Source organism: Jaculus jaculus, chromosome 2, assembly GCF_020740685.1.
Source record: "Jaculus jaculus isolate mJacJac1 chromosome 2, mJacJac1.mat.Y.cur, whole genome shotgun sequence".
In the NCBI taxonomy this organism is placed as follows: domain Eukaryota; kingdom Metazoa; phylum Chordata; class Mammalia; order Rodentia; family Dipodidae; genus Jaculus; species Jaculus jaculus.
In genome coordinates this window covers 57,288,703-57,314,932 of record NC_059103.1, presented here as the reverse complement: position 1 = coordinate 57,314,932, position 26,230 = coordinate 57,288,703, and the positions used below count along the sequence as shown (strand labels likewise).

The 26,230-nt window shown below is 45.0% G+C and overlaps 1 protein-coding gene across 15 annotated transcripts in view; it reads left to right on the top strand.

Moving 5' to 3' along the window:
- The window catches only part of Myt1l (myelin transcription factor 1 like), a 456,412-nt gene that overhangs the window by 367,331 nt on the left and 62,851 nt on the right, over positions 1 to 26,230 (top strand). For all 15 annotated transcript variants that reach the window (XM_045143668.1, XM_045143670.1, XM_045143672.1 and 12 more), the window contains 4 exons: positions 6,548 to 6,798; positions 9,508 to 9,744; positions 11,771 to 11,892; positions 12,768 to 12,836. In XM_045143668.1, coding sequence (XP_044999603.1) covers positions 6,548 to 6,798; positions 9,508 to 9,744; positions 11,771 to 11,892; positions 12,768 to 12,836 — 679 coding nt within the window. The remainder of the gene's footprint in view (positions 1 to 6,547; positions 6,799 to 9,507; positions 9,745 to 11,770; positions 11,893 to 12,767; positions 12,837 to 26,230) is intronic.

Sequence of the window (26,230 nt, the reverse complement as noted above, 5' to 3'; positions counted from 1 at the left end):
AGTGCTCTTCAGCATGGAGGAGATGGGCTTTTAAAGATTTGGGGTCCTTTTCTGAAAAGACACTCCTTAAAACTACATAAGCACACATTTAAATGAAAGATTTGGGAACTTCAGAAAGCTTTTGCAATTCAGTGGGAGTTTCTGTGCTTCTTTCTGCTATGTTATTTCTTGTAATGATAATTATTAGGTTTGCAAGATTTAATATTTCTTTGACATATCATATATAGATCATCCACATGTGTCAATGCTTTACTATTCAGACTCAGATATAAATGTAACAAAGGTGTGACTATAGGGCATAATGGAAACAATTATTTTTGTTTTATTGTCTATTTGGAAATAATTATGTGCCAGTTTCAGGTCTTGATGTAATTTCTTTCATTCAGTTGCAAATGAAAATTCACAAGGAAATTATGTTCACATAACTAAAGATTCTATTGATAGAATTACCAATCTATTGGCATCATTCAGTGATTTGATTAATCCTCTAATTAGATGTTCATTTCACACTCCTTTTATGGGTTGTTTTGTGTGGTCTGACATCTTTTACTTTACTACTGTGGTCAGCCTCCAGCCTTAGAATGAAAGGGGCTCCCACGTGGAGCCTGAGTGCACCCACAGTGTCTCGTGGCCACATGCTCTTTCCTGGGCTGGAAGTGGATGTGCTCACACTACCTTAGCACTGCCTTTATGAGTTGACAGGTTCTGGGCCGAAGAACCTTCCTGTTCATTCACTCCCTCAAGAACAGAGAGGGCTGCTGTGATGTCAGTGGGGATGAGGTGGTATGTGGATGTGCATTTCCCACCATAAAGACAGGAACAAGTGTGCTATTTGTTGGTAATAATTCTCTAAAGCCTAGAGAAAATTCCTATCTTGCTTAGGTTGAGCATGCTTTCTGTCAACACCCCAGGAAAGATGAACCCATTAAGCACTCTCAAGTCAACCTCAGCATTAGGAAAACCAGGAAAAAGGAAATGTGCCCACAGTTTACTGGGAAGACAAACTGAGGCTCTGGTTCTATGCTTTCTTCTGGCTGGCAGGCTTTAGAAAGATCAAGGAAGGGCCCATCCAGGGTGAGAGTGGTGGGTCAGGGCTGTGTAGGGAATAGGGGCCATGGGAGGCATCCCTGAAACTGGGCACTGGGTGGTAGATGTCAATACAGGTGACTGTCGCTGCATCCAGTGTGTTCCTTCAGTCACACAAACATAGTCACTGCTCTTAAAGAAACAGTGGAATCAGGCCTGACAGAATCATATCGTTCTGAGGAAATAGGAGCAGCACAGAATGGAGTAGCAGAGACAAAGGACCCCTCACCAGACCTGATTCCATCACTACACTCCCCCAATCTCTTTCATAGTCAGCAATTCCTTCTCCAACCATCTGCCTCCCCCAGACACCTGACCTGTGGCTGTGTCTGTTAGCAGTCCCCATGGCCTTCCGTTCGGGATAGAAGGGTTCAGAGAAGAGAGGGTGAATAAACACAAGACCATGATGTGGACTCATGCCCAGGAAAACTTGCCCAATCTGGCTGAGGAACAGGGTAACGACTCTACACTCAGTCCTGACACTGGAGCAAGACTGGTGTGGAGAGTTTGGAAGGAGAGAAAGCCTGGGGAGGCCAGAAGGTTCACTTGTGAGGACCGCTGAGGAGATAGCTTCACCATGTCTCCTATCGCAGTGCAGAGGCCAGGCACCTTCCATCAGAAGGGGAAGTTTGTGGGTCTGATGGAAGGGTTGAGAGGAACAGCCCAGGAGTGGGGGTCTTCCCTGCTGGGCTGCATCTGTCCCTCAGCTAGGTCATGTGGTGAGCTAAGGGTGGCTCTTACACTTTCAAATGGAGAAAAACAAAAGAAGAAGAATGTCTCATGACACTGAAACAAGGAAATTTAAATTTAAGTCCACAGTGATGAGCCAAGTCCACCTTCCTAATCCCCTGTGGTCCGGACTGCTGTGTAGGTCACAGAACCCAGACATCGCCACAGTGACCATTCAGCCCCCATAGCCTCAACTGTCCACCATCAGTCCCTTTACAGAAGCATTGCTGGCCTGGATCTAAGTCATCTGCATTGCACCTCCAGACACATGTCACCACCTTGGGTTTGTTGAACTCATTATATTCCAACCTGCCAGTGCTCCCTCCCATGGCTCTTCCCTTTGGCTATTTCTGTTTCTTTGGTCTCTAAGCTCAGACCTCTGGTTATCTATGAGCCTTCTCTTTCTCACTCACTATTTCCACTCTCTGGTCTTGCCCTCTCAACCTGGCCCATGGCCCCAGACTCCCCAGGCACTTACATCAGGCAGTGTGCTGGCCCTCCAACCCAGGTCCTCCATATTAATCCTCTGGGACAGGGTTTTTCTTGCCCTCCAGGCCTACCTTTGAGGCTGGACCCTCTTCCTGCTGCCTAAAATCTTTTCCTGAGGCCTTTACTGGCAGTCTCCTGCCGTGGCTTCCAGGGTGCATGCTTGAAACACCCTGCAGCCTCCTCTAGCAGCCAGCTTTGTCCTTCCTTTGTAGACATACTGAAGCTTGATGTGTAGCCCTAGGTCCCAACACACCTCAACTATGAGCTCCTTGCCTTCACGCCAGACTATAAGGCAAGATCGTGCAGGTGGACCAGGCAGGGAGTACCCATGCAAAGGGTATTCTGAATGAGACAGAAATCAGAACCCTGTTGGGTACTGTCTACTAGGCATGCCTGCCCCCACATGTCCTTCAAGAAGGTGCTTCCTATGTAGGATTCTGCATGCACATCTCCCCGTGTTCGTGGTGAGTGATGTAGAAGCTGAGAGCCAGAGCCACAGATCCTGATTCAGGAGGTGGCCTGGACCACGCCAGCCACAAGAGGAAGGCTACCCTGGTGGAAACTTGGTCATGGGTGCCCCTGGTATTCTTGTGTATCTGGTTGTCATGAAAATTCAGGATTGTGCAGACACATTGATCTATTCCCCTGAAAGAAACTAGACATGCAGAAAGAAACAAACATTCCTAATTTTCATAGGCTAGTGAGAAAGATCTGTGTGCAGGCTTGGTATTTGTTTGGCTTTGGGATTTGTTTTGTTTTTGTCTCTGGAGGCAGCTGTGTTTAACCCCAGGAATCTGTAATGCTGCCCTGCCTCATGCAGCCAGGAACAGGGTGCTAGCAGAGGTGACGTTCAGGGTGGCTGCCTGCTGTCCAACATTGGTGGTCTCCAGGGGAGAAGCCATCGCAACTCTCACTTTCCCAGCATCTGCTGAGATCCAAAATGCAGCAAACTCTTGTTTAGCCATTGACAAAAGGGCAAGTCATCTAAAATAGGTGTTTTCCAAGAAAAAAGAAAGCATACTTTGTTCCTGTTATACACTCTCTGACAAAGTTGGGGCTCAGTCAGATGTACAGCATAAAACTGACAGGGAAAAAAGACAGACAGGGGCATCCCATCTAGCCCCACTCTGTAGGACCCCTGGACACAACACCATAACCAAAAACCATGCCGAGTGTGGCCTTAATGCCACCAGCTCACAGCTCTGTGGGCATCACAAGCAGGCACCATTACAGCAGTGGAAAACACTGGGTTCCTTACTGATTTAAAGTACAGACTCCCTTAATTTTATTATGAACCAAACACTGTTTACACTTGAGAAAAGAACGGGTATTGAGGTGGACACCATCCTGGCTGCTTGCACGCAAATGGACAGGCGTGTGGAGATGTCACCAACAGCTGAGCCCTATCCACTTGTATAAAGTTGAGGGAGTTAATGCGCCACCAGGTTTACATTTTAGAACTCCAGGATGATGAAGAAACAATCCAGATAAGATGGGAGAAATTCAGCCATCAGATAGACTCACTTGTGTACTGGTCAGTCATGGTAGTTCGTTGAACAAGGCTAGACAAGGCCATCCCTCCCAAGACTGCAGCCCAGGTACTTTGCCTCAGTCTTGATTCTGTGAGATGGGCACATGGCCTCCACTCACAGGGAGGTGGAAGGCTGAACATGGTCCTGCTGCAGATCTCTGTGTGCCCAACCTAAGGTACAGTCACCATAAGAAGGGACAAGGGATGTAGCTGAAGACCCAGAGTCATCAGTCAGCTCTACTCTGACTCTGGAGCCACGTACCTGAGTAGGACTCCTTATTTTCACTGGAAGAAAATGCCATTACCTTAACCTGCCTGGCACAACTCTCCTGTGCTGACTAGAGTTTGTTCCATAGCTCCAAGTCTCTTTTTTAACTAAGAAATCATATTACATTTTTGTAAACAAGCAGTTAGCTATCACTAGTTTAAAAAAAAATGGCACATACCTTTCATCCCAGAACTTGCACGTAGGAGGCAGAGGTAGGAGGATCACTGTGAATTCGAGGCCATCTTAAGACTACTTAGTAAATTCCAGGTCAGCTTGGGCTAGAGTAAAACCCTACCTCGAGAAACCAGGAAGAAAAAAAAAAAGAAGAAGAAGAAGAAGAAGGAAAAGGAGAAGGAGAGGCAGAGGCAGGAAATATCTGGAGTGCAGTACAAGGACAGTAAGGCCTTCACTGCCACTGCGAGCAAAAGGCATACCCCCACCTCAAACAAACAGAACCGTGTGGTGGCACATACCTAAAACACCAACACACAGGAGGCAGATAAAGAGGAGCTTGAGTTCTAGGCTTGCTACATGGTGAGGCCCTGTCTCCAAAGCAAACAGTCTCATATGTATTATTAAATTTTCACAATTTTCATGTTATAAAAACAATTTAATAACATAGAATTATGAATTTTATTGCATATCCAGAGCATCACAAAGCATGCTGTGCAGTGACCCTAGCACAGGCCTTGGGGGGGGGGGGGGGCGGCGGCTCTACAGTCCTCTGCTATGTACATATCCCTGGGCATCTACCTCCACAGCCCTGACCCAGGCTGCACTCAACCGCAGCCATGGCCCACTCTGCCCTGTGTGACTCTGCTGCCCTGCAGAGGGCATTCACCAAGGGGAAAGAGAAGGACCTCACAGGGCCCTGGCCTCCCTCATTCCTCACCTCTCCAGTGTAGGAATGGTTCCCTGCAGCTGTTCCCAGGCTGATGAGCCAGCAAAGGCAACCATGTCTCCAAGTGTTGCCTTTCATGAGTTGGGTGTATAAATTGACGTCCAGTCCCTGTGTAGGAACCTGAGTGAAAACAGTAACTGGTGCAGTTTACTTCATAGTGAGGCGAGAATGGGGTGGGGACTCTCATCTCGAGCTCTGCTCATCACGCCTGGCCTAGAGTAACCTGAGCTTGCAACATGTCACCAGTACCTCTCCTTAGTGTCCTGAGTGGGCAGCCTGTGGCCCAAACTCATGCTGCCAGTGATGGCTGCTCCATTCTGGTTTTCCTTTGTTTGGGGATAATTCCTTAGTATGACTCATAAAGTCCATGTTAGTTGTGTGAGAAGGTTTGTGGTTTCCTTTATTTACTTCTTCCTCTTTGGGAAAAAAAAAAAAAAAAAACTGCCCTGGTCAGGGTCTGGTCACAGGGAGGCTAATGACCTGGTGGGTCACAGCCAGAAGAGCAGGGCCCAGCCACGAGACCCCTCACAGCCACAGCTGCCGCTCCCACTAGAATGGCTGGCATGGTCATTGCCAGCGAGGGCCAGGAAGCCCTCAGCACATCCTTAGTCCAGACCAAGGCAGCCTGTGGTGCAGCCTGCCCAGGGCCTATCGCAGCTCCTTCCAGGGTCACCTTATGTAATTCCCCACTCTGGTTATACTGGGTGGAATATCTATCCCTGACAACATTAACTGATAGCTAGTCTATATTAGTTAAATTTAAAAAAACAAAAACAAAAACAAAAAAAAAAGGCCCATCCTAATACATCATCCACTGAGACATTTTCTCATCCGGGTACTACATAAGACTTCTAAGCTGCTCTGAACATCAGCCCCTCCCTCTCAAGTGCCTACTGGCTGTTTATGAGAGCACTGCAAACGGATTGGGCGGGCTGGGGTCACATGAGCTGAGTCCTCGCTGGCAAGCACTACCAGGGCCACCCTGTGGTGTCCAACAGTTACCAGGAATGATCTATGACCTCAGAGGCATACCAAAACCATCTCCCTTTAACATCCTGTAAGAGAGTTACAGAGTGGAGGTGTTTGGAAGAAACGAACTTCCCAAAACCCCATCCCCACAGTCTTGGTGGGCATTCTCAGGTCTTCTGGGAATCAGGGTCACCTGTATTAACTACAACTCCCTCTGCTGGAAGAAATGGCCAGCCCCTTGATGGATGAATGATCTGCGAAGGTCTGCTTCTGAAACCAGTCCCTCCACCTTTGGCCAGACTAGAGCACCAGTCACTTATGGTAGCCAAGTCCTGTCCTAGCCCAGTAGGAGCGTGTGAGGCGCGCTGCAGCACACTTGCACAGCCCATCACGACAAGGTTCCACCCTCTCCAGAGTTACCCCCACTCTCTGTTCACTCCCACATACACCGTGGTAAAGGGGCAGCTGGGCTCTCCGTCGCTGTGTGTTTCAAAGTGGGCAGGTGGGCAGCAGGCCGGGTGTGTGTCCCCTGTGTGGGCCCAGGGCCTGACCGCATGGTCGTGTGTCTCTGCAGCCAAGCGGTACTGCAAGAACGCCAGCCCCAGCAGCAGCACCACCAGCAGCTACGCGCCCAGCAGCAGCAGCAACCTGAGCTGCGGGGGCGGCAGCAGCGCCAGCAGCACGTGCAGCAAGAGCAGCTTCGACTACACGCACGACATGGAGGCGGCGCACATGGCGGCCACGGCCATCCTCAACCTGTCCACACGCTGCCGCGAGATGCCGCAGAACCTGTCCACCAAGCCTCAGGACTTGTGTTCCGCGCGGGTACGCCTCCGCGGGTGCCAGCGGCTGGAGCCCCCTGCGGGTCGCCACCTGCCCTGACACCATGCTATCCCCCCAACCCTGGCACCCTGGGCAAACGCCTTGGTCCCCTGCCACCCTGTCCTGCATCTTGTGCAGTTAGCTCAGCCAGGCTTCCGCAGCCCGGGGAAGTCAAGAGAGGTTGTGGAGAACTTGTCCTTCTGAGAGTCAAGAGTCTTTTCTGCAAACTGGACAGCACTCTGTCTTCATGGTCATGGGGTCTCAGCTGCCAATAATGAGCACACAAAACTAAAAAGTAGTTTGGAGGGTCACTCAATGAAGTACTCGCAGGACAAGCTTAAATACCAAAGTTTGGAGCCCTGGCATCTATGTAAACGCCTAAGTGGCTGGTGGGCATAGCCACACACATGTAGTCCCAGCACTGTGGGGTAGGCCCAGAGGAACTCCCTTCCCTGCAGGACATTATGGCTAGCTAGACTCGCCCTATGCACAAGCTCTAGGTTCAGTGAGAGCCCTGTCTCAAGAATTAAGGCAGAGAATGATCAAGGCACCCAGTGTCAACCTCTGACCCCCACACATGTACATACACATGCCACATTATGCACGCTCCCATACACACATGCAACAAAGCAGTGCCGTTTGACATGGAAACAGGGAAAGAGGCGTGCCAGCCAGCAGTGTGGGACAGATGCAGAGCTACTCCTTGCCACACACATCCTGGACAATGAAGCCTAGGGGTCACATTTGAGTGCACTCTTGGAATAGTCAGTGTGATCCCTGACAGAGAAGATTCCAGTGTGTGTGAGGGCATTTCTGGTGTTTACTTTCCTGTCAGGCAGCTCAGGGCAGGCACTGCTTGCTCCGAGAACAGGAGAGGAAAACATTCTGTTGGGCAGAGAGCAAGAGAGATGCTTCCCTGGGCATTAGGTGGAGGTCTTCCTGGGACCCACATAAAGCCACAGGGACACAAGGACAGTTTGTCCACCCTCCAGATAAACAAAGGTGGCTCTCCAGAATATGTGAAGCCACTGAGCATGCAACAGGAGCTCAGAGCCCTGACAGTAGTTGTGAGTGATTGCAGTGTTTGGGAAATGCTTTCTTCTCCCTTGATGTTTTTATTCCTGGAGAGTGGAACGGTGTCAGAGCCATGCAATCTTCACGGCCATAAGGGATGATAAAATGCAAGGCTAGCACAGAAGAAATTCCTCCCTGCAAGAATAAAACAGGAACTCCTTACAGGGTTGCTCTGTTTTGATTTTTTGTTTCGGTTTTCATTTGTGTTTTCCGGAAATTGTACTAAGGCTGAGAGAATGACCCATTCTCATTGTGTTGCTTAAATTAGTATCAAAGGTTGGAGTCAGCAGTGGGCTCAGCCAGAGTTCAGGCAGAATGGCACTGTAGAAGGTGTGAAGGACGCAGCCCCAAGGACAGCATGCCAGCCCCCATGTGTCTCCAATTGTGTAACAATTGAGGGAGGGGCTGCTGGACAGGAGCAGCGACAGCTGCATTCCAGCTATGAGTGACACAGTGGATGTCCACTCTTGAGGCAGGTTGACTTTTTTGCTTGCTCTCCTCCACCTGACTTTACCGTCTCCCTTCTGCCAGCAGGGCGAACTCTGAAGAGCTTGGCCTGTTTGAAAACATTATTGTATTTTTTTAACTGTTCATTTTTTTTAATTGCTCATTTTTCATTTTTTAAGCAGTTGGCTGATTGTAAGTGTGCAAATACCCAGAGCAGCTCAGAGCAGAATACCCACAGCGAAGCTTTTGGGAGCCAGGGTGCAAAGCCCTTGTCATGAAGTGCCAATCTCCCAGTGCTGGGTTTTATGTTAGAAAGAAAATTCTAGCTCTTTCTCCTTCCTTCCTCCATCCTTTCTTTCTAATTCTGAAATTATTCCTATCAGTTTAACTAAACGGAAAAATTAAAGCTAATACATATGGACATGTACAAACATAGTGTTGATTTGTAGGCTTTTGAGCTGGAATGAAATAAAATATGAGCAGTTATTTGAATTTCTTCTAACAAGCTCATCTCTAAAAGTAGATGTGGCCTAATTGAACAAAGATAGCACATTGTATTTCTTTTTGTTTTGTTTTGTTTTTGTTTTTCAAGGTAGGGTCTTACTCTAGCACAGGCTGACCTGGAATTCACTCTGTACTCTCAGTGTGGCCTCAAACTCACAGCGATCCTCCTACCCCTGCCTCCCAAGTGCTGGGATTAAAAGCGTGCGCCACCCACCTGGCAGCACATTGTATTTCTAAAATCTGATGTATTGCAGAAAGTAGACATAGGGAGAGAGGATAAAGGATGGTAAATAAATAGAGGACCTGATGGGTGGCGGATGAGTGAAGGGTGGAGAGATGAATGGAGAATGGAGGATGGATGGGTGGAGGGTGCAAAATGGAGGATGGATGGCTGGATGGATGGATGGTGGGTGGAGGATGCATAGATGGGTGATGGTTGGATGATAGATTGTGGGTAGATACACACATGTGTGGATGTATCTTCCAAGCAGTGCTGCAGGTAAACCTGGGGTAGCAGACACGTGCCAACTGACCATATCAATTCGCCTTCACAGTTCATGTCAGTGAGGCGGTAACAAGGGATTCAGAGTGAGCGGGGTACTGGCTGAAGGCGGTGCTCAGTCTGGGGAGACAGAAAGGGTTGCAAGACAGTTTGGCCCTCCAGATTATGCATCCTTCTATCAACAGAACCCTGACATGGAGGTGGATGAGAATGGCACCCTGGACCTGAGCATGAACAAGCAGAGGCCACGGGACAGCTGCTGTCCAGTCCTGACACCACTGGAACCCATGTCCCCCCAGCAGCAGGCAGTGATGAGCAGTCGGTGTTTCCAGCTGAGTGAAGGCGACTGCTGGGACTTGCCCGTAGACTACACCAAAATGAAGCCCCGGCGGATAGATGAGGATGACTCCAAAGAAATTACCGTAAGTCTCGGCCCCCACCTGTGTTTGCTGTGAGACTAAAAGGGCCTTAGCAACAATCAAAAAGCAGGCCATGGGCTGGAGAGATGGCTTAGTGGTTAAGCGCTTGCCTGTGAAGCCTAAGGACCCTGGTTCGAGGCTCGGTTCCCCAGGTCCCACGTTAGCCAGATGCACAAGGGGGCGCACGCGTCTGGAGTTCGTTTGCAATGGCTGGAAGCCCTGGTGCGCCCATTCTCTGTCTCTCTCTCCATCTGTCTTTCTCTCTATGTCTGTCGCTCTCAAATAAATAAATAAAAAATGAACAAAAAATAAATAAATAAATAAAAAACAAAAAGCAGGCCATTTGCTCGACTCAAACGAGCATTTGTTTTCTCCCAGAACAGGTCCGTTAGCTATTGAGGACCTAGACACTTTTTTTTTTTTTTTTTTTTTTTTACCCAGAAGACAGGAGGTGTGTGACTGTCATTTTCTTGAGTGAAACAAACTATTGACTCTTTCACATTTTATTTTATAACAAGTATGCTTTGTTACAATGGTTTCTCTAGAAAATTGTATTAAAAGTTTGTTTTCAAGGAAACAGTACCTTTTTTTCTGGTAGGGAATAATATGACAGCCTTAAACTCTTAAATTACCAGGTACAGTCACATCATCCTGTAATCGCTGTACTGAGGAGGTAGAGGTAGGAACACCAAGAGTTCCAGACCAGTCTGAGACATACACTGTGACCCTGTCTCAAAAAAGAAAAAAAAAAAAAAATCAAACCCCTGAATTTATTTTGCTAATAAACTCACTTAAATCTTCAGATGACTATATTTCTTGAATAAATTTTATCCTAGTAAAAGTTACCTAAATCCTTCTTTATAACAATATTACTAAAACACCTATGTCAAGAACATTTTTGAAATTGCATGGCTTCTTTCCACATTCAGATTACTAATGTAGGTACAAAACTTCTTGGGCTTAAAGATGGAGATTTTTTTTTTTTTTTTTTTTTGCTTTATTAGCCTTTTTTCTTTGACATTCAAATCTGAAAATTATGGCTTCAAAAACACAAAAAGAATAGTATTCCATAATGATAGATATATAAATAGATTTATTGATATGTAGATATCCCTTGCTGGCTTCCTCAAATTCATGGAAATCCTCCTGCCTCAGTCTCCATAATGCTAGCTTCACAGGTATGCACCACCACACTAAGCTAAGTCTATTATCGTTAATCTTCGATTTTAATTATTACAGCACTATAGAAAAAAAAAAGAAGCAAACCTGAGTAACAAGCTAAAATTCCTTGTCTCCTGAAGTTAAATTATGACTATCAAGAAAGACATGGTAGTTGAATCCCTGAATTTATTTAAAAGTAAACATCCCTCCAGCAACAAGTGTGTCCTCATTAGGTGGACTATCTCAGAAGTTAAGCCTTGCCTTGGAGCCTGGAGTTTGCAGCATGAACTTGGGAAGTATGCGGGCTGAACACTGCCCTCTACAGGAGATTCTAGATTATTGCATGTGGATACCCCAAAAGACATTTTATAAGAAAAAAAGGACAAAGAAAGTGTTCATAAGAATATTTTTAAATTGCAATATTGACATGGTTGGTCTTGCATTATCTGAAGAGAGGAAAGCACATTCAGGTTAAATACCAGTGATTGGAAAAAAAAAAAAAAAACAGTCCCCTAAAATACTTTGAGTTAGAGAGCTGAACTTTGCAAGTCCATATTGAACGTGAAGCAATGGCCCTGCAGGTGTGCCCTCAACACAGGACAGGAGAGAGCAGCTGAAGTGTTCTCTGGCTGCCAGGCCGAACAAGATCCCTGGCTGCTGGTAGGTTACCACAGTTGCAAAAGTTTGAACAGTCTACACAGTTTACATTGTGTTTTCAGGGAAGCCTTATCAGGACAAAGGCACATTCCGACTTTAAATATAATAGACGCAGAAAAGCAGAGGGGGAAACCCTGCAGCCAGGGGACCTCCTTCAACTGTGCGCTGTGCTACTGCATGGGGCCCTGAAGCTGTGTTTTGTTGTCTGCAGCCTGAAGATTTGGATCCATTCCAGGAAGCTCTGGAAGAAAGACGGTATCCAGGGGAGGTGACCATCCCAAGCCCCAAACCCAAGTACCCTCAATGCAAGGAGAGCAAGAAGGACTTAATAACGTAAGCATACCATGAGGTGACATGCCAACTCTGCTTAATTCTCCCTGTCTCTGGCTTACTTTTAAAGAGCGGACCTGTAGATGCCTTGCTGTTTGAGCATGCACATCCGCAGCCCACCAATCTCTCCAGCTGCCCATTGAGCAGAGCCAGAGGCTGTGCGCGCCTGCTTGTCCTCGGGACGCGCTTACTGTGTGGAGGCGTCATTTCATTTAGCCCTGTGCGCTTCGCAGCTTTCTCCAGGGTGCCTAATTCCCCTTGCAGACATTGCAGCTAAACTGGAAACAATGAACCTTTTTTAAAAGTTTTTTTAAAAAAAACAAAAAAAAAAAAAAACATACTTACTATTCTGGCTGTCTTTGTTTTTGTTTGGTGGCAGATGTCCAACTCCAGGGTGTGATGGGAGTGGTCATGTGACTGGTAATTACGCCTCACACAGAAGGTGTGACTTCATTTTTCTCATGGTGGATTCTGTCTTTTCAATTTATTGTTTTCAGCTTACCTCAACAATGCTGTCAAAGTACAAATGTTGAATTCTGTGTCACCCCTCTGAGTGCTGTCTGTTGACCTTCAAAAATGTGCTAATTGATATGTTCTATGGTGTCTTTTAACCTTAGACCACCTAAATTTGCAAAATTCTTCTCTGACATTTAAACCAAAGAGCATAATATATACTTGATCATTTTTAAAACTTAACACAAATGTTTTCTTAAATTTATACTTGAACATTCAAAGTTAATTTTAAAAAATCAATATACAGCACTTGGCTCATTGCTCTTCTGCATTGAACTTTTTAATTTCAACTTTGTGTTGTGTTCGTCTGGACGATGCCGCTGCCTAGGGGGTTCACTCACAGCCTCTCCTGGCCTGTCTTACAGTTTGTCCGGCTGCCCCCTGGCGGACAAAAGCATTCGAAGTATGCTGGCCACCAGTTCACAAGAGCTCAAGTAAGCTATCATGACAATAATTCTCTTTTAAAAATCTACTCGGTAGTTCACAGAAATGGTGTGTCGTTTGAAAGGAAAATGCCTGTGATTTAGTATGATTTAACCCACAGGTCTGGGCCTTGGGTTCCAGCTGTACGTCCACATAGTCCATCCTGTCTTTTCCCTCATATTTACCTCCAGCTCTTATACCACACCCTTGCTATCTGAGATTTCCTATAAGGCATGGGTTCTTGTCTTTAGATATGCATGCACCTGCAAGAGAAATTTTCCAGAGTTACTCAAACTTGTAGAAAATTATTGTGATTTGAAGAATCGAAATTCATCTTTAAAGTTAGAAGTTAAAACATTATACAACTTATTCAGCAGTTGGATACTAAGGCTAAACCCCAGTAACTGGTAACAGCCAGTTCCTTAAGCACACTGTGGTTTCAGCATTGTACTGCCCAACCCAGTGACAGCTCAACTCAGGGATCTGTGTAATCTTGGTGTCCACACACATGCACAGACACACTCATGGTTTTGGTAGCTGCACCTCCCTCTCCTCTGTGCTGTAACTTAAGCGTAAATCTGGCAAAATCACGGGCCCTGCCTGCAACCACCCTGGCAGACCAAGGCTGTCCTCCTGCATGTGTGGTCACCACATCCAGTCCCAGGCAGGCTTTGTAAGGAGCTGGTATATAAAAAGAGCACCAGAGCCTTCCCCGCTCTAGTTAGTGAGGACATCCCAAGTGTTTATGAGGAGGAAGGGGAAGACTTGGCTGCCCAACTGTGTGATGAGAGCCAAGCATCCCTAAAACAGAAATTCCTCCTTCCTTCTCCAATCTATCTTTTCATCAAGTCAAATGTTCAGTTCTCATCTGATAAGGAATAAGGCTTTATCCAGAAAGGTGCTAAGCCTTCTTTCACCTCACCCCACCCCAGTCCTGTAATCATAGACCAGGGGTGTCCTGAGTATGGCCTTCTGTTTCACACCCATGTCATTTTTTTCAGGCTCCCTGTCCAGGGCCCTAGTGCCATAGACCACCTGCTCATGTTCAGTGACTTCTTGAACTAGCCTTCCCGGCACAGGACTCTTGGCGTTGTCTTCATGGATTGTAGACGGCCGGAGGGCTTCCTCTTATCTCACAGTCTAGCCTCATCCAAATCAGTGCCTAATGGACAATAGCTTTAGCATCTCACAGCAACAGCCTTAGCAAGAACAAATCATTCGGCACATTTTGCTCAGGCGTCTTTTTGTCGTGGCTTCAACCCACCTTTCCCTCATAGTCAAAAATGTGACTAACTGCACTTGGATCTTGGCCAACACGTCAGGATGTGGCAGCATTCCTTTGAATTTCTTGATGAGGAATATTTTGCAAACGTCTGGCATATCTCCAGTTGCAACAGGCCAAGCAATAAACAAGAAAATAGCCTTTGTGCAACTTGCATATTGCTTCTGACTGCTCAGTGTCTTGAGACCTCAAGACCAGAATGTTTTCCTGATGGTGTAGTTTTCATTGGCATGCATTCCTTAGCATTGGGCCTGGCGTTTTCGTTCATCTGAAATTCCAGGCAGACCTGCCATTTCTCCAGTCCCCACTCTCTCACCTTGTCTCATCTCGTCTTGGGAGATGGCATGCTGGTCCTCGCCCTCAGCATCCACAGAGGAACGCGCTCCACTCACATCCTACGGGAGGCATAGGCCTGGCCAGCATCCCCTCCTCTTCTTCCTGGAGGGGAGGTTGTGTCATCCAGAGGCAGACAATTTTGCCTCTTTGGGGCTGATCTAAAAGACACACTCATTTTCTAAGTTCATCTTTGAGAATAAGTCTTGTTTTGTTTGACCCCTGCTGGAAAAATCTAAACCTGATGAATTTCCTGAAATGCTCTATTTCTGTTAATGGGTCTTCAGAACTAAAGGTTTCTATTTAATATCTTCTAGGAAGAGACTAACATTTTAAATGGCCAATTCACTTGATGTAAGGTCTTCCTACACTGAGAAAACCATAGACCGTCGTGATAGGTTTTTCCCTTATCGCTTTCATTGGCGGATCTCAGCTTATCCCTTTAGTTGTCAGAATTAGAAAGGTCTGTGGGGTGGTTTTCCCAAGCGGAGGAGCATGGGCCAGTCCATTTAAGATGAACAACAGCTTAGAATAATTGGTGCATCTTTCAATTTGTTGTTATAAACATTGATCATTGAATATAACATCTTACTTGAGTAAGAAATGAATCACTGGTCACTGTTATGCAGCACCCTCGATTTTTTCATAAAGACATATTAGGAAGTGGGTCCCAATTACCTCAAATAATTATTATGCATCAGCTACCATATGGAATTTTCTGGAAACTTTCCTCTTTCCATTTCCAACAGTAAGTTTTTATAGTTGGCCATTATCAGGACATTCTTAACCATGGACCAGATGAATGTTGCTAGAAAACCCATTGGCCAACAGCTCTTAGACTTCCTGAGGTAACACTCTGCTCAGTTACCCAGAGCCACAAATATGGGATAGTTCAAAAAAGAAATCATTAATTTTGTTCCTAATTATGTACACTGTATGAACTAAAGATGCATTAAACTGTAATGTGGATGACTTCTTTATACTCTTGATACTGCTTCATTGGCCCCTTGTGCATCTGAAGTGGACATCACAGTTCCTGGCCAATGGAGGGAAGGGATATCCAGCCCCGTAAGGCTGGAGGTAGGTCCCAGCAGGGTCTTCTTATGCCCTGGTGCCAGCCAACCTCACAGTACTGCCAGTGCACAGAGTTTCTGGCTGACACTGAGGCCACAAGCAAAAGGAGTAACACAGTGCAAAGTATGGTACTTTGGGTAGGAACTCTGCCTAATGCAAGCTCTATCTCAAAAGAAATGCCTCTCCTCTTAAAATGGTATCTTCTAAGATTCCCTAAAGGGCACCATATGAAAGGGAGCCACAGCATGGTGGCCTCTTTGAGGAGCTGCCGCCTCCTGGCAGGGATTCCTTTTCTATGTGGGAAATGTGCTCAGTGGCAGACACAGGACTGGTGTTCTGCTGTCTCATAACCAATGTAGGCCAAGAAAACACTGGCTTCAGCCAGAGCTATGAGCTCTTATGGTGGCCTGAATTGGCTGGCTACCCGTTATACTCTGGTAAAATGCAAGTTATCTTCTTATGCACAGATAGCTCAAAAACCCCAGTGCCTCCACAAGTATACTGCTATCAGAGAAGCAACTTTAGGTCCTGGTGGGTCTTTGCTTAGAGGTATTTGGTGATTTAAGCACCATGAGGGGGAAGGGGTCCAACTTACTGCCTTTAGCATCTGCATTCACAGATAAGCATGGATCCTAGAGGTCCTTTGGATTTAAGCACACAGGAATCCTAGTCACATGGAACCTTTTCCTACCTGTTTACATTTATTTAAAATAAACTATAAAGCCAAGAATTAGACATTTGAACTTAGGCCAAAATATAAAAGCTACTTATTTCTAGGCCTTTCTTGGGCTTACATGTTCAGCTGTAAATCCCAGGCAGGTGCAAGGAGATTATCCCCTCCCTGTGTCTAGCAGAGCATTGCTTCCTCCAGGGCCATTGTTTAGGAAGCTAAAGGGATATGCACCTTTCATTGTCCTTAGTTATCATTTGCATTACTATAATGTTTCTAGACATTCTTGATTTACAGCAGTCAATCCACTGAATTTGAAGAATTACAATCACCTCTAACTTGAGTTTGGTTTCACCAGACAGCTGTGTTTTTTAGCAGGAGTTTGCATAGGCTTCTGTGTAAACTGAACCTCTTCATGACAAAAGGCATTGTGAGAGCTGGCCTCACCTTATATTAGTGGGGAGGACTTTTTTCAAAGATCACTGCCCCATGCATGTTCCTACTAAGAAAATAGCTGAGCTGCTGGCTCAGCTCACTGGAGAGTCCTGGGTGTTTGGGAGATCTCTGAGCTGGAGTACAGAGGCACCGGGTGAGAGTGTTGAGGGCAGGAACTTTCTACTCAGCCTCCTCCCCCCACACGCCACACATGTGTGCTCACACACACATGTACACACAGACATAACTTGTCAGGATATAGGCCAGCCCTGACTTGATGATCCTGAGATTCAGCTTCTACACCAACCTGCAAGGCAAGACACAGCTTGTCACAATGAAATGCTCCACATGCCTCAGGAGTGTGTGAACAGTGCTTCTAAGCTAGTTATCACCTTGGTGAGAAAAGCCTTCAGGGATGCCCAAGCCCATTTAAATATGTGAGAGTTGCGGAAAAGGATGGGCAGACCACTCCGGTGCACAGAAGATAAGTGTCACTGATGAAGAGAGCTGAATGAGGTCCCCACACATCACATTTCCTTCTCAAAATGCCCTTCCAAAGTTGTATTGGTTTTCCATCAGGAATGAAGGGTTTGCATGTAACTGTGCTTAAACCATACATACTCGTGGACATGCACATGTATGCATGTACTCATAAGCAAACACACTCCTGCACACACATTCAGACTCCTGTAGTTTTCTTCTAACCTGCATGGGGAGATACAGGAGTCCAGGGATGGCAGATATCCAAGCATCACATCACAGTAAGTTTAGAAATCTGTTCATCCATTTCTCTTTTTTAACTTTATTGGCAATTTCCAAGTAAACAAAATGTAATTTGATTATAACCCCCTCATTACCTTCTTTTGTCCCTCCTCCTACTATCCCTTTCCACTGAACTCTTGCTTTTCAATTAGTACCTCTTCTACTTTGATGACCTTTACTACCCTCCTCCACCTACCATGTGAAAATGGTGATAAGACCCATATAGTGCAGATGTCATGGAGGGCATGTTTCAGCACATCCGTGCCTGAGTCATCTTCCCATTTATTCACCTGCATAAGTAGGGGTGGACAGAATGAATGGGAACTGCAGGAGCTGGGCTGTCAGCCACTTGGTCCTCTGTAAAATATACACACACACACACACACACACACACACACACACACACACACACACTAGCAGATAGCTTCAGGGTGATGAACTTCTAAACCAGACACAATTATGGAAGAAGAGATATTTATTGAAGCTTACAGATCAAGGGGAAGTTCTGTAATGACAGAAGAAGCTGGCCCTGCTTTCACAGGTCCACAAAGAGAAACCACAAGCACACAAGCCACACAGCACACTTCGGAACCATAGGAGAAACTCAGGCACTTTGCATATCTTTAGACTGGAATTTCAAATCCCCCCCCTTATCTTAGGGCTGCACCATACGATCCACCCAGTGACATTCCTCAAGCCAGGTGACTGCAGATCTAATTTACAAACTGGAATAAAACACTGACTATATTGGGGTCCATCTATTCAAACTGCCACACACACCAAACCCCCGGATTACCTGGGTCTAATTTTTCACTCTAGGAATTTTACTACCACCTGCAGTAAAGTCTTGAAAATGGTGAGCCACAAATGGCAAAGCTAAGCTGCATTTCACACACTGCTGGAGAACTCTGGAGGTCTGCCCAGCACAGAAAGGGAGAGAGGAAGGTAGAGGGTGAGGAAAGGAAGAAGAGAGGAAGACAGGGGAGGGACAGAGGGAGGGAAAGGAAGGAGGTAGGACTTACTTTGTCATTGCTGGAACAAAGTATCTGGCCAGAAGCAGCTTTGGAAGGAAAGGGTTTGTTTCAGCTTTCCAGAGGGGCAGTTTCTATCATGATGGGGAAAGCGTGGTAAGAGCAGACAGCTGGCAGGATACCAACACATCAGCAGGAAGGAAGCAGAAAAGCTAAAAGCAAAGCTGGGCTATAGCACCTCAAGGCCTATCCCCAGTAACATACTTCCTCCAGCAAGACTCCACCTCCTAACGGCTCCACAAGGGAAAAGGGAAAGAGAAAAGTAAAAAAGAAAGAAAGAATGCTACAGACTTACATGCTTAGCTAGAGTGGAAAACTCAACACTTTCTGAAACCCCATGTAGAATGTTCCAGTGTGGTGGTCCTAACACATCCTTAGTATGTGCCATGGGCATATTTTATCACAGGGTATTTCTACTGGTTGCCATGTTAATCATCATGGTTAAAATGTGCCCTTCATCTAACACCCATGTCCAGATCTGCCCCCAACAACTTTCCATTCCACCCCCATATCCCAGGGTTCCTCTGGAAAAGAAGAAAGCCTAGAACCCTCCTGAGTTTATGAAATGACTACATAGAATCACAAACTATGCTCCCAGCCCTATGTAAGGCCTGGAGTCTCATGTCTGGGCCTCTAGAAATATGAGAGTGCTCAGAGATTTTTCAGGGGACCCCCCCCCAACAAGGATACAATTCATTCACTCCTTCAATCATTTCAAAAACATCAAGTCCATACCTAGAAATTGGAGCCAGCTTCTATTCGCCAAGAGCCCTAGGTCATGCACTTGCAGCAGAGAATAGGAGAATACTGTTACACTACAGAGCTTCCCAGGGTCAAGCAGGAGAAGAGACAGACAGACATGACATTGGGAGGGAGGCTGCTAAGAATCGGGAGAGCACACAGACGAAACCTGAGAGGACTGTGGAGATTTTCTGGTCCTTACCAGAAAATAGATACGCAGAGGTGCGCCCATCGAGGAGATGGTGTCATGGGCATCAAAACTAGGCTGCCTGGAGCAGAGAGCACAGCCAGGGAGGATGACGAGGTTGTAGCCTGCAAGCAGGCTAGTGGACTAATGTTTCCCTGAGACTCAGCAGTGACCAACAGGGCTACAAACTTTGCCCTGGAATGGCAGAGTCCAGGGACTAGAATTCAGGGGAGGAATGGGGGAGGCCATCCACAGGAGACCCTGGGAAAAGGCAAGATGCTGGTTTGGTCTTTGGAAAGGCTTGGAAAATAGACCATGCACAGGCAGCTCTGGCCTGTGGTCCCCACAGCAGGTAGAGTGAGTGTGCTCTCTCCACAGATACCTTTGACCTTCCGTCCTGCCTGGAAAAAATGGCCAAGGGCCCAGGGCAGATGTGTCATGAATCTTGAGTGTCTGAAATAATGGCTTCCTGACAGGAAAGTCGTTTTTAAAATGGGGTATTTTTGGATTGCATAGGCTTACGATGGATGCCTCAACACCGTCCAGATTGTGGTGAGGTTAGCCAGTCTGTGAAGGGTAGCCTCAAAACTTTGGTGATCCCCATCTTACCATACAAAATGAAATCTTCACGTGTTCTCATATTTATCTTACCAATTGTTTTTCTTTACTTTTTTTTTTTTCTTTTTTTGTTTGGTTTTTTGAGGTATGGTCTCATGCTAGTTCAGGCTGACCTAGAATTCACTATGTAGTCTCAGGGTGGCCTTGAACTTACAGCGATCCTCCTACCTCTGCCTCCAGAGTGCTGGGATTAAAGGTGAGCACTACCACACCTGGCTTCTTTCTTTCTTTCTTTCTTTCTTTCTTTCTTTCTTTCTTTCTTTCTTTCTTTCTTTTTTATTTTTGAGGTTGAGTCTTACTCTATGCCAGGCTAACCTGGAATTCACTACATAGTCTCAGGGTGGTCTTGAACTCATGGTGATCCTCCACCCTCTGCCTCTCTACTGCTGGGATTAAAGATGTGCACCACCATGCTTGGCTCTTATTGCCACTTTTTCCAAAAAAATATATAATATGACCAATGCAGTCTAGATTTCCCCAGTTTTGCACAGTAATGAAAGTCCAGCAAAATAGCGAACTTTGCCCACAGTCTTTTACATAGGGGTTTTTCTCCTAGGGCTAGCCTGGGACTCACCTAACATTTAGAAGTTTTATCAATGGACGCCCAGGTCCAGCAGACACTGGCATTCTGTCTCACCTTTCATCGGCCATTTTACTGTATCCTGTCTATATCTTTTCACTCCGATGATTCACCATTAAGGCATGTGAGAGCAGTTGCAGTGCCCATAGCATGTCTGGACTTGGGTGTGGAGGTTACTCTCCATCACTTATTAACCCAGCTTTGTAGGTCTTGTTATGGCAAAATTGGGGAAGAATTTCAGTTCTGAATAGGATCATTCAGTAGGTTTTTCTAAGGAAATGTTTCTTCGTATACACCATACACTTTATTTAAAAATTATGAAACATTCAGGGCTAGGAAGATTGCTCAGTGGTAAGCACTTTCTTGTAAAGCCTGAAAACCTGGGTTCAACTCCCTAGTCACCCATGTAAAGCAAGGTGGGTGCACATTCATTTGCAGTGGCATGAACTTGGTATACACACACACACACACACACACACACACACACACACACTAAAAGGAAGTCAGATAGCTCTTTTAGGCAGTTAGGGTAATCCCTGAAAGTTAAAAGACACTTACTAGAAATCAAAAAGTATAATCTGGATTCTAATCTCTTACCTAGACCTGTTTTTCCACAAACAACCTGGGCCCCTCCTGGGAGGGTGATCTTTTCTAGGATTTAAACATTGTGGTTGGTCAAGTTCAACCCCTGGAATTTGGTGTCATGGCTAGCCTCTTCCTGAGATAGCCTCTAGCCCTAACCAACCAGCTATCCCTCCAACTCACCTGAGCTGGAAGGTAGGGCCCACCACCATAAGGTTATAAATACATTTGCTAGGGAAGGGCACAGTCTCTGAGCTGTGTGATCACTTGGGAACTTCTGGTGAGATTCCCCTTGGCTGAGCCCAGGCCCATCCAGGCCAAGCCAAGGGGAGCGCCCCTAGCCCTTACCTTCCACATGGGCATTTTATCACCTCCAGCATCCCACATGGCTGGAGCTCTTTGAACTTTCTCTCCTTTCTTTTTACTCCATGGTTTTCTTAGGCCCTCCACATGGGATCTCAAGCCATGTGCATGTCTTTTCTTTGTTCTGTACTTCCCTTAATAAATATAATAATTTAATAGTTATCCTTCTCAGTCATTTTTTTTATTCAATTCTTTGATTAAAAGTAGACAAGGTGGGCTGGAGAGATGGCTTAGCGGTTAAGCGCTTGCCTGTGAAGCCTAAGGACCCCGGTTCGAGGCTCGGTTCCCCAGGTCCCACGTTAGCCAGATGCACAAGGGGGCGCACACGTCTGGAGTTTGTTTACAGTGGCTGGAAGCCCTGGCGTGCCCATTCTCTCTCTCTCCCTCTATCTGTCTTTCTCTCTGTGTCTGTCACTCTCAAATAAATAAATAAATAAAATGAACAAAAAAAAATGTTTAAAAAAAAAAGTAGACGGGGAGCTGGGGAGATTGCTTAGTGGTTAAGGCACTTGCCTGAAAAGCTAAAGAACCCAGATTCAATTCCCTAAGACCCACATAAACCAAGGTGGCACATGTGTCTAGAGATTATCTGCAGTGGCTAGGGGCCCTAGTGTTCTCTCTCTCTCTCCCTCTCTCTCTCTCTCTCTCTCCATCTGCTTCTCTCTCAAATAAATAAGTAAGTTTTTTAAAGTAGACAAGGACATAGGGTTTAGGGTTCAAGGACTTTCCTGAACCCTTAACACCCTGCTACAACATAAATAAATAAACATTTTAGAAATTATAACATTTAGTACAAACATCAGAATGATACTGCTTACTTGAAAACAAAGAAAAACTTGTTATCAAATGCAATATAACATCTCTTCTTCAAAAGCTATTTGAAATTATTCTTAGAACAAATTAACTTTGTAATTTCTGAATTCCTATTACTTTTTTAATGAATGTCAAATTTGATGAATATTAACAAAATGAAAATTAATATTCTTTTTGATTTTAAGTATGACATCTTAGAGGTATTTTAATATATGTGTATATATTTATTGTTATAATCCTATGATAAAGTTATAAAACACCTTTTGTTATCAAAGGGCTAGAATTTGATGCCAGACATTTTTCTTCCATAACTATCCAATTGTCTTTGCATTCTCTTCATATTTCTTTCTAGCTAACTGTAACCTGTCATATTTATTGGGAATTGATCCATGTTCATCTCATTCTTGTTTCCTTTTGGATGACTGAGAAATGAGCACCCTTAGACTTCTGGGGGCTTCAGGTCCACACCAGACTCCAGGTCCTATGCAGGGTGAGGAACAAACCTCAGTGATGGAAAGTCTGACCAACCATATGTGGTTATACTGGACTTTAATTGCAAATTTAAAGATTTAATCTAGTAAACATGTCACTAATTTATAGTTCCCTAGAGCAAAGTGAACAAAATTAGAAGTACAGTAGATGTTCCCTTTGGGAAATTATTGACAAGGATTTTGGAGGGTATTTTTTCCTGACACTTTTAGGAAAGAACATGATTCTTTCAAGAGTTCTTTCTGGATTGGAAATATGTGGCAGGACTGAAGGCTGTTTGTAGGCAAGGGAAGGCTGGACAGGCGGCAGGGACCCTCAGAAAGGCAACTGCAGATCGAACCTATGTATCTAACCTGCTTATATGCTTACTCTTAAACATCCTTGGGATCTCCCAGCGGTGACAACCCAAGGACAATCACATCTCATGTGTTCAATCTTTTGCTGCATCTTTGGAGAAAGAGATCCACTTCTCCGCCTACTGGATATTGTCTGATTCCATTTTAAATTATCTGACTCCTACACGTCCCTAAAATCTCTTCTATTCAGAGTTGAAATATAGAGAAATCAAGGATATTCAAATTGCATAAGGCAATTAGATGTACCACTCTTACCTGATATATGTTTTGGGGAAAAAAAAAAACATTAAGTGCAAATACTTTCAAATAGTTAAAAGAAAAGGTAATTTGACTGAAATGAATGCCTGCCTACTTTCTGGCAGAACTTTCTGCAGTGCTGGAATATTCATTCTGGGCTAATTCAAACAGTAGATACAGCCACCTGAATGAAGTGCCTGTATCTGATTAACTGAATTCTTAATTGTGTTTCCCTAAATAGGAAAGACATGCCATGCTCAATAATTTTCAGACTATTTATTTCACCGGAGACTTAAACCCAGGCTAACCTACTCCTCAATTCTTAAGTTAACCATTTAAAAACATGCATACTTCCTGGTTTAGGAATTATGTGCAACCCTTTGCCCCTTGCCAGGCAAGTTTATGCCTTTGAAATGACCTTCATTGACTATTGTATTTATCAAAATCCAGCCTTCTATAGAAGGACAATGAGAGCACTATACTCTCAACTGTCTCTTGTGGTCCTACACTAGAAATGGCATCTGATACTCATAGCCCACACAGGGTTCTGACATCTTTCCTGCGACCACCTTTTGGCCTCTTACTCTGTGGTCATTGGTGGCCTGTGTTATGTGTTGAAAAGTAGCCCCCTTTAAGAGTAGAACCTCCCTACAGCACCTTACAGCACCTAGTAGAATGTTTTACACACTGCAATAAATCCAAGAACTAAATTAATGAGCAAATGAGAATATGCTTCTCTGTGCAACATAACTCTGTGAGACTCCATAGAATTCAAAGGGAAATTGATGAGGGCAGTGGGTGGATCAGCAGACATGTCACCCAGCCTACAGAACTCACACCACTTTTCTCATGCCAGGGTCCTCTTTGTGAAATGAAGCAGTTGAGTAACATTATCTAGAAGGTTCACAAAAGTGTAAGGATCTGGATGCCTGTGTGGAAATTAAGGCCAAGTTGATGGGCAGCTGTATAATGTTGTCTATACTGTAGGGAAGACAGAGTGGGAGTGGTGGAATCAGATATGTTGTCACAAGAAGGTGACAAAATTATAAAACTTGCAGAATGATACAGCACGACTTCCTGCAGCAACAAAAATGTCTCATCACAGGCATCTGCCACTGAGCAGAGTGATGGATGTTTCTGACACATCTTCAGCTATGTCTTTGTCCTCTGAGAAAATCTAGCTGCCCTTCATTCTGGTGCCAAGGTGACCGTGTCCACAGAATGTCTTTGTGGCAACATGGGCAGAGTACTGCTCACCACACAGGCAGGGCTGGTCAGTGACATCTAGATGTCAGCAGTTTGACATCTCTGACCAAGATGCCAAGCATCTTTAGAGTATGAAAAAGCACTTTTTTGTTCCTGAACTCCTCAGTGGAGATGGAGCCCTCTTACATAGGAGGAACCCAAAACTTCTGGAGCTCAGCCACTTGAATCTTCCCATTGGACCTTGTATCTGCTATCCACATTTCAAGTTCATCATGGGAATAGCTGAACTTTTACATGGCATGAAGACCTAGCTTGTTTGTGTCAGGCAATGAGATGGAAAGCCAGGTATTTTGAACATGGATTCTACTCTGGGGTGAGTCAAATAGCTCTTTGGTTCCTATACAGGAGGCTCTGCCCTCTGCCTTCTCTCCTCCAGCCCTTGCCTCCTGCTTAAACTTCTCTTCCTGCAAGGTCATCCAATAGATTCCTCTCTCTCACCATCACCCTCGTCATACTTACTAGATTGAAGATAGCAGGCAGTTCAGAGCTTGGCCATGGGTATATTGTCAAGTCAAGTATCTTTGCGTACATATACTATACCATAGAGCCTGCAGATCTACACTGAAACATAGTCTATTTCATTGAGTGTTTTATGTTAGTTTGTTTTAAATTAAACATGCAATGTTTTAAAATTAGGCTCACACATGTGGGCTGGGCTTTCTGAGAACTCTCTAGAAGGCAGGACCTATGACTCTGAGATTTAGACTTGTTTTACAGAGCTCTGTATTCAGCGCCCAGGTGGTGCCTCATTGAACTGGACATTGTGTGGTGTCCAACTGCTACTTCTGCTCAGCTTAGTAACTGATCATGGACAGCGTCAGAGACTTTTGTGACTCTCTGAGGAATGCCTCTTTTCCCTCCTAGCATATCATAACCAGAACTTTTGTAATAGAAATGCTGGTAATTCTCTGAGGTTATCTAGTGGAGCAAATATTTAGGCTAAATATAAATAATTTCAATTCTTGATCATTGTTTCATCACAAGTATTTGAGATGTATTATTTGTTTCCTTTGAACATTTCCTTTTGAAATTATAGTTAGTAAGCTTGGGAGATAGTTAAGTTGGAAAAGTGCTTGCCTTGAAAACATGAAGACCGAACTTTGATCCCTAGTACCCATGTAAATACCAGGTCTGGTGGTATGCACTTGTACTGCAGTGCTGGGAAGGTGGAGACAAGAGAATCCCTAGGGTTGACTGACCAGCCAGTCAAGTCTACTTGGCAAGTTCCAAGCCAGTGCAAGACCCTTTCTTGTAAAAAAAAAAAAAAAAAAAAAAAGTGCATGGCATTCCTGAGGATGACACTAGAGGTTGTCCTCTTACCTACACATGCATGTATACCCACACATACACACATGCAAGTACACATATATGCTCATATACCTACATGCACAAATACACACACTTAAACAGAATATTTAAATTGCATATATAGGGCTAGAGAGATGGCTTAGTGGTTAAAGCATTTGCTGTGAAGCCTAAGGACACAGGTTCAACTCCTCAGAACCCACATAAGCCAGATGCACAAGGTAACACATGTACACAAGGTGACACGGCTGTCTGGAGTTTGTTTTCAGTGGCTAAGGCTC